Source organism: Triticum dicoccoides, chromosome 3A (genome assembly GCF_002162155.2).
Source record: "Triticum dicoccoides isolate Atlit2015 ecotype Zavitan chromosome 3A, WEW_v2.0, whole genome shotgun sequence".
In the NCBI taxonomy this organism is placed as follows: Eukaryota; Viridiplantae; Streptophyta; class Magnoliopsida; order Poales; family Poaceae; genus Triticum; species Triticum dicoccoides.
Window position 1 is genome coordinate 702227763 of NC_041384.1, and position 9333 is coordinate 702237095.

The window sequence follows — 9333 nt, forward strand, 5'->3', positions numbered from 1 at the left end:
TAATGCTTCTTCCTTGATGCCTTTCTTTTCTTGGGATCTTCCGTTTAGTAGTAGATCTTGCAGACCATTAGCTCCCCCCTCCTTCTCGTCCTTGATATTTGTCGAGGTGTTACCGGTGCATCACCCACTTGGTCTTGTCCCTCTTGTTGCTGGACCCTTTGTAGAGCACCAGGGTCTTTCTCCAGCCGTTTGTTGATGTTAGTCTTCAACGATAGACTATTATGCCGTTCACCAGGGTCTTGTGCCATTTTATGTGCACGCTGCGCTCTGTCTGTATCTTGTGATGCTTCCTCCTTACAACCTTGTACGCCTTAGAAAGACGGGAGAAGAAATGCTTGCTCTCATGCCGTCCATTGTCACACATGTTCAAGCAATCATCAGATGCAGTAATCAATAGTCAGTTTGAGAATTGTCGTGTGTGTGCATGAGATACCAACGTTCAGCATTCTTTTGGTAGAAAGGGAGAATGGGAGAAGCTACCGGAGAGGCTGAGGTCGCACCCGAGGAGGCCGGTGCCGTCGATGGAGATGCCGTCACGGCCGCAGCAGTACTCCCTGCTGGACAACGCAGCTCGGATGATGCCAGTGACGGTTCCCCGCGAAGGCTGCCGCATGCCGCCACCGCCGCGTGCATTTACGGCGAGAGCAAGGGGGGAAATCGCCGAGAAAAGGAGCATGAGCCACAGGAATTGACCGATTTTTCCATGGACTTTCCGAGTGCAAGAAGGCTGCACGAAATAGGTGAGCATCAACTCCACGAGGTCGCCGGCGAGCCTCCCGCCGCTGCCGACTCACGCCAGGATAGTTCTACATGCCCGTACAGCACAGGAACAGATAACGGCCTGTTGGGGAAGATGTGGAGTGGCTGCTTTGAGATTCGCGGACCCACGTGTCATTGGATGGAGTGGGTCGTTCCGTTCGATCCGAACGACCCGGTCGTATTGGATAGAGTCAAGTCAAGGCCGTTAGCTCCTGGTTACTAGGACTATCCATCACCTACTCCGTCTTCTTATCTTTGCTCCCGGACGACGATCGGCAGCCTCCCAGCCACAGCCAGGCCGGCGACCATGGCGGATGCCACTAGCGCAGGAGCGACGCCTCTCCTACCTGGCCTCCCGGACGACATCGTCGTCTGGGATATCCTCGTCCGCCTCGACCCCAAATCCCTCCTCCGCTGCCGCGCCGTCCACCCTTCCTGGCGCCGCACTACCTCCACCCGCGATTTCCTCCTCACCCACCACGCTCGCCAGCCCACCCTCCTCGTCGCCTCTGGTCAAGATTACGGCAGCAGCGAATACGACCGAGACATCATTGTTTTCGACCACCCGGCCACCGCCGACGCCCAGCTCCAACACTTCACCCAGCTTGATGAGAGCAACTGTAGCGTGGTGGCCTCCTGCGACGGCCTCCTCCTCCTGTCCTATGACACGGAGGGCGCCTGCTTCTCCATCTGCAACCCGGCCACTCGTCAGTGCGCTCCCCTGCCGGTGCTTTGTGACTTCATGATGCCCTTGGGAATGTACCGGCACCACCCCACGGGCGAGTACCGGATACTGCTGTATGATAAAAATGAGGAAGAAATTGAGGATGAAAATAAGGAAATATATGTCCGTGATGGTGGTTGCTGCATCTTTGAATTGGGTTCCGTCCAGCCATCAAGGAACATCGGGTGCCTGCCAGAGGCGGAACAAGTGCTTTCACGCTGTGGGCATGGGGCAGTTATCTTGTTACATGGCAACATGCATTGGCACCTAGAGCAACGTGAGAATGGAAGCGACATGGTACTGGTATTGGGAGCATCTTTGAATTGGGTTCCGTCCAGCCATCAAGGAACATCGGGTGCCTGCCGGAGGCGGAACAAGTGCTTTCACGCTGTGGGCATGGGGCAGTTATCTTGTTACATGGCAACATGCATTGGTACCTAGAGCAACGTGAGAATGGAAGCGACATGGTACTGGTATTGGGAGCATCTTTGAATTGGGTTCCGTCCAGCCATCAAGGAACATCGGGTGCCTGCCGGAGGCGGAACAAGTGCTTTCACGCTGTGGGCATAGGGCAGTTATCTTGTTACATGGCAACATGCATTGGTACCTAGAGCAACGTGAGAATGGAAGCGACATGGTACTGGTATTGGGAGCATCTTTGAATTGGGTTCCGTCCAGCCATCAAGGAACATCGGGTGCCTGCCGGAGGCGGAACAAGTGCTTTCACGCTGTGGGCATGGGGCAGTTATCTTGTTACATGGCAACATGCATTGGTACCTAGAGCAACGTGAGAATGGAAGCGACATGGTACTTGTATTCGACACCACAACTGAGTCGTTTCAGCATATGCAGGCTCCAGTTGTTCAAGTTGCTCCAGGCTTTCCTCTCTACAATGACCTGTTTGACATGGACGGCATGCTCGGCATGTTCAGCTGTAATGATGATGCGTCTATCATCGATATCTGGGTGTTGAAGGACTATGAAAATATGGTCTGGACCTTCAAGTGCAAGATTGAATTGCCGGTTACTGAGATGAAGTTATTGTGTGGAGGACATGATGATTCCTTGTATCCGGTGGTCATACATGGGGATGGTGAGTAGCTCGTGCTAGTCCAGTTTGCTGGATGGCTACTTCAGGTTGACATGGAAGGTAAGTTGGTCGGCAGTTTTCATCACGACAAAGTCATTGCTAGTCAATTGCAGCTGAAACAAACTCTTGTTCCACACACTTTCTTTCAGACACTAGAATAGTACGTAGTTATTTATGTTGTCTTTCATCTAAAGTTGTTGAGTGAGCTGGTGCTTCCTAATCTCTAGATGTTTGTATTCCTCTAGAGCTGCAATATGTACGAATGGGATCCAGTATGAGCCTACTAGCATCTTTGTTGATGCAAATAAAGTTATGATCAATAAGCTCTCACTATTTTGCGGTTTCGTGCAATCTATACATGTTTTGACACCCTTCCATGTTGAAGGAAGTGAATGTTGTCCATGTTGATTCTAAAGTTATCAGGCTCTTTTGACGTGCGTTGAAATATGTGCAAACTATTCTACATGATGTTTCTTGAACTGAAGAATTATTCTGCTCTTTTAACTAGTGTTCTTCATACTATACTTAGTACTACTTACTAATCTACTTGCCTTATGTCTATTAATTTCTTGAACTGGAGAACTGATTTTGCCTTTTTATCAAGGCTTTTTTCCCCGAGTGATCATCTATGGTGTTCTCAATACTGACTTACTTCATATTTAGCAATATACATGTGTTCAATATTAACATAAGATTGAGCTGAAGGAGTTTATGTTTCCGCTAGTATCCAATCTTGACATAAGATCAATAACTAAAACCTTTACTGATAAGCCGAAGAACGGCTCGTCAGTTTCCACCATGTGTTCCTCGTGATACACTGTAACTACCAGACCTTTTCATTTCTCTCTGCTTGCATAGCAAGATCATCTCCGCTACTACTGGTCAAATGGAAGTTTTTTACTCATCTCGTCTCAAGCAGAGGACAAGACCATGAATTACTATGTGATGATGCAGCCGTAAAAGCAAGTTGAAAGCTCCTTATCATAATTTGTTACTGCATGTACCATGTGTCATTGAAGGATGATGACTGATCATCTGTTACATGCATATGTATTATGTGTCAGTGCACGGGCAATTGTTCAGCTGCTCAAATCTAGGTTGATCTTTTTTTTTTTTTTGCATTTTGTGTTCTTGGGTGCACTTGTTTGGTTGTAGTTCTAGATCTAGTTCAGGAACAAGCAGAGTAACCAGCACAGATAGAAATAATCACAAACAGACGTTCAGCACATATAAACTAATCACATAAACTAATTAAATGATTGTTTTTATCACCAGCAGTAGATGCATATCTACTTCACTAGGAATCTTGGATAGAAAATTAGGATAGGTAACAAAGATCATCCACACTGCTGTGAACAGATGAGCAAGACATGACAAACCTGTGTCTTTCAGAAATAACATACCGGTGGACCAATTCGTATCATGCCCATGTCAAAAACAAAAACGCCAACATGCCAACAAGGATGATATCAAGAATGGAAGCATTAAAGATGGAAGCAATTAACAAGTTGTAATGTGACCACAGAAGATTCACTGTACATCAGCCAACAATTCAGACAAACCACACCACAAGTTTTTCTTCCTTGTCAACCTTCAGACAAGGGAGCAGCTACTGATCAATGTATCGGCACCAGCTGTTTGTGCCAACAGAGGAGGAAGAAGAATGCACAACTAAGTGTATGCTATGGCTACCCCAATGTCTAACTCTCTACCACCTAAACTCAGCAACATCCAGCAGAATCTGTTGACTTCAACTCTAATCAGCAGGATCTTTTCACTGGGAATTCTGTTGACTTGAACTCTCGGCAGGAGCAGCGCGTGGGTAGAGGACATCATAGTGAATGCCCATATACAGAAGGGTCACACTCACAAGAGGAACTCCAGGTCCAGGACCAGTGTAGATATCGTGAGCAGGTCCTCCATTGAGTTGCTCCACTCTAAGGGGTACCTCAAGCGCTTCGGCCAAGGCCGTCATCATAACATGGTCCGTGTACTCACGAGATGGAGTGACGTGCTCAAAGCACCACTGTTTGTAGAGCAACGGGTCAGGTAAAGTGAGTGTTGTGTATCAAAGAATGGGTGCATTGGAAATTCAGCATCATGTAATAAAAGGGAGGAGAGAGACACTGATACTGACATCTTTCAGACTGTAATGTTCACTGAGGTCTGGTACACGCTGTTCATACTCCTCCCTGTGCGAGCATATCCAGATGGCTACTACTAATCTGAGGAAAGTAAGAACTAACCACTAAAATGTGTCAGAAACATGAATTATGATGAAGAGAAGGAAATATAAGTTCAAGGGTGTTTTCTCACTGTCTTGCGTCGTATCGTAACTTCTGAAGAACTCGAGAAGTTTCTCTTTACGGTAGCTAAAAAGGGAACATATTATGTCAATGAGGTGGAATGCATTCAGCTACAATACTTTGATGGAATTGCAGAAAAGAAGCGAATCAAAAACCTGCTAGTTGATGTTATGCTGTTCCACTTCCACATGCCGTGCCTCTTCCATCTCTTTAATTTCTTAATCAGCTTCTTAAATGCCTGAAAGAATCAGCGACTAAAATAATTCAGTAGATAATCCTTACAAACCATAGGTTACAATAATACATACAGAATACAGATCAATAGCAAGATAAGAAAGAACGCAGCTAAGACAACTCGCCTGAAAAGTGTCAGTCATTAATTAAGGATATACTATAGCATAGGAACACATCAGTGAGATGGCTACATAATAATAACCAGTAGGTGCAACAGTACTCAAACAAGCATAAAATTATGTTATTTCCCCGTTATATTGCCGTTGTTCTTGCAAGTAAATTTCTCTTAAGGTCGTTGTTACGACCGGGTTGTTAACATGACAATAAACTTCAAATTTGAGTTTTGTGCCAACAGTGTAAAACTGCAGGCATGCCACTACTGTAAGAAATTGTGCATCCCCTGCAAATGACAAACAAAGATAGTGAGACTGCCAGATCCAGCTTGAAGTGTACTGTAACCTGAAGAGAATCATCCCTTACAGGCATGTTTAGAAAAAACAAATATGGAGAAGGCAAGAACTTACTCTGTAGCTCCTGGGAAATTTAGAGGTCCATCCTAGATCTGCATGTTGCACAGACACTCTTTTAACAGCATCAAGCAGACGGTGTTCCTCATGTGTGTCCTGCCTATCAAGAACTTGCTCCTGTTGTACATTTGCATAAACAGAGAGACTTAAATAAGTAAACCTACATCCTATACTAAGGAAAAGAGAGGAGGACAATTAGTCGATTACAAGGTAGGAAAATATGAAGCTCCTGTAGAAACACTCCCCATCTCCAGTCACCCGTCTAAATTCTGAATAGGCATCAAGATGGTCCACTCCTTGTCCCGTAGCCAAATCAGGAACCCGATAATACTTTCTGACTTCAGTGATGGGATGTGTCTGCAACAAACAGTGTAAATACAGGAATTCAAATTACACTGATTCGAACATGGAGAAACATGTTTAAAAATGTGATGGAAAGATTGATTTTGTTCCAATTTTCAGGCTTCATGTTCTCTGGAGATGTTTGAAACCACTAGCATGTATAATCCCATCATTGGTATTAATTGGTTGTGTTCAGTAAGGAAGGAGGAAAATTATATATCAACATCCGATAAACAAACAGCAGTGCAGATACGATTCAGGTTGTATCATACTACCATAACCAAGAGTTAACATACAATGTAGTACCCATAAAAGAGAAGATAAACCTTCTGAACAGTTGGATTGTACAGGAACCCCGAACCACAGTATCATGTGATAAAACTTTGAACCTGGTAATTCATGCACTTCCATTTTGAAACATTACAGAAAGCTAAATGGAGTCAAACCTGGTAATTCACATGTTCTGAATAGTGCCATTCTTCTCCAAGAAAAAACTGTTTGACAAGAAAACAAAGTTAAAGTTCAGACATCCTGCCAGCCATACAATTGCACATAATCAACACGAAGATCAAGCGTTTCACAACAAGAAATAAGGGAATAAAAAACCAATGGGATTAACAAACAAGAATGTAATAGCAAGACCACAAAATGTGCACATCTAAAACTTCTTGATTCTCTGCAACTATTTACATGGAATAATATTCTGAGGCTTCTGAGTCAGTTGCAGGTCCCAGTCGACCAAATAGTGAAACTTCTCGACCAAATACTGGAGTACGTAGTCAGTGATTTTGCATGTAAACAGCAAATGATTCACAGAAATTATGTCCAGTTATGCAGTCTTGAACTAGTGTCTAGATTAACTTTCTGATAACAAAATCTTTTGACAGAGGTGGTTCATACATTTGACTTCAGGCTCTGTTACTAAAAGGCTGCAGTAATCAGGACACGACATCAAGATAGTCATTTACTTCAAAATATGATGCCAGACTCACAGAAGATCCACGAGCAACAACGACTGTGTACTGCTGGCAAACTAGAATACCAACCTACTCCCAACATTTGCCCAAGATTCCTGCTATACACTGAAAACTGATACATTTGATGCGGCAGCGAGATGTCTTGCCAAAAATATCACAGGAACCACTGCCAAGACATGATCCTCATATTTATTTCCCTACATTTTACAGTCGCAATCATATATGCTATCACGCTAAATAGAATAATCAATTAATTAGCACAAGATTTGCTCAAGATTCTGCTTCTATTACAGAAAGTCAAACTGTCCCCAACATTTGCCCAAGATGCTGCTCCTATTACTCTGGACTGGATCATCCCCAAGATTTCAACAAACTTAGAGATCACAATTCCACATCCCGAACAGAAAAGGAGGTCCAAGATTCAGGCTATAATACCTTTATAAGATTGTGGCAGAGCTCCGCTATGGCGTGCGACGATTTCACCTGCTCGACAGAAACCAATAAACGCTCAAGAACGCACTCCAGAGACTCCCAAGAACTCCAAGAAACAACAACAGAATGTCGCAACAAACCAAGCGCGCCATCACCTGCGCCTCCTCCGGCTTCTTCTTCTTGCTCGTCCCCTCGGCCAACGGCCCACCCGCCTCCTTGATGGCCGTCTGCTCCCGTAGCAGTTGCTGGAACACCGCCGTGCTGTCGAACGGCCGGGATCCGGAGGCCGCGGCGTCGGCGTCCTCGGGGCTGCTGCCCCCGGAGCTCGAAGATGAAGACTCCGAAGAAGGAACTGCGGGTGCGGAGGGGAGATTCTTGCCATTCCGGTCGACCCCCGCCGCGGCGGAGCTCGAGCCTCCGGCCTGCTCGCCGCCCCGCTCTTCTTGGGGCCGCTGGAGGGGCGCCGCAGGGGGGAGAGGTGGCGGCGAGAAGGAGGAGGAAGCATCGGCCGCGACGGCGCTCGGGGTGGCGGAGGCGGCGGCGGCGGCGTTGGGGGAGGAGTCCCCGTGCTGCCCATGGGCCGGCTCTGCTGTCCCTGAACCGGACCCCGTCGCGGCGGGAGAACCTTGGCTCATTACGCTGCTGCGGGGAGGACTCTCGTGGCAATTGGGATAACGTGAGGGGGGTGAGGAAGAAATGTCCCGAGGGTGTGGCTGGCAATCTGGAGAAAGTTGGCGGTTATTTATAAAGGTGGTACAGTATACGGTGAGTTTGGCCGGAGATGGGAAATTGGACGTGCCAGCTTCGTCATAAACTTCTGCCCCCGCCTTGTCGATCTTCGCGTAGGCGTCCTCTTTCTCCGTGTCGTTAACTTGCTTCTCTGCGCGCCGGTGCTCATCTGCCCCGATGCCCGTATCGTCCTCTTATGCCTCGCCCATGGTTATGTCGTCTTGGACAAGCAATGGGGGTGGCGTCGGCTTGTCCTTCGTTGGTTCGTTAGTGTCGCTGCCATCTGAAGAGCTGGCCGGCAAGCCAGCCTGTATTCTGCTAGCTCGGCAGTCCAACCATCGGGCAGCAATGTCAGAGAGCTCCTTCTTCTGTTAGTCGGTGATGCCATCCCACGGGGCGTTGGAGCTCGAGGTCATGGCGGGTTGGGTGCATAGAGGAGATGGAGAGCGTAGGTGTGGTGTGGAGTTTGCCCGGAGCCTGGCCATGTTAAATAGAGGATGGATGCTATGCACCAAGCCCGCGGGGTGTTTAATGTCGGCCAGGTGTGTGCCGCTGGGGGCTCCGGAGTAGGTTGCTTAGCTGACGCGCCAGTTTAATGAAGGAAGGTGGGGAGGACAAATATCGTTGCAATGTGGATAGAAGCCGCATGCAGCGGGCGGCACTCTCGGCTAGCGCGTCGCTTCAATGCCGGCTCTAGTGAGAGGTCGTGTTCGCTCTGGGCCGGCATGAATGCGACGCTGGCGCTTTGGAGCGACGCTGACTGCTATGGGTGGGAAAGCGCGCGCGTGAGGGAGAGTGTTTTCGGTGGGCCATGGTTGTCAGAGGCGTGTGTGGCGGTGGCCCGGACTCCTGCAAAGCCCCACCCGGTTTGAGGGAAAAATTACGTCAGAACTGGCCAGAGGACAGACACAAGACTGATGTTCTAACCATTCAACCACAGATTGGTTCGCCATCCTATTAGGCTTTGATGATGCATTTTTAGCCTGTGCTGGTCTGTTTAATTGTCTGTGAGCACCATTGGTCCTGCATAACATGGTTCTTAAAGTACCTTTCAGCCAGGCCCGTGGGGAACGTCGATTCGGTAGTTTGCACTTAGTTAGGTTCTCGACATGTAGGGAGGGGGACACGGTGCCAAGCTTGTGTGAGCGGGGAGATGCCGTGAGCTCACACGTCCTCGAAAAAATGGCGGGAGGAATTGGGTCACCTCTCGCAT

The 9333-nt window shown here is 47.5% G+C and overlaps 1 protein-coding gene across 1 annotated transcript; it reads right to left on the reverse strand.

The window, feature by feature from the left end:
• Positions 1-4037: 4037 nt before the first annotated feature.
• LOC119272990 lies at positions 4038-8026 on the reverse strand. Its single transcript, XM_037554317.1, has 9 exons — positions 7547-8026; positions 7395-7442; positions 6429-6476; positions 5848-5997; positions 5638-5757; positions 5035-5117; positions 4890-4945; positions 4711-4814; positions 4038-4599 (listed from the first exon to the last, which is right to left on the reverse strand). The coding sequence occupies exons 1-9, from the start codon at positions 8024-8026 to the stop codon at positions 4348-4350; spliced, it is 1341 nt and encodes a 446-aa protein (XP_037410214.1). The 3' UTR covers positions 4038-4347.
• Positions 8027-9333: the final 1307 nt, after the last annotated feature.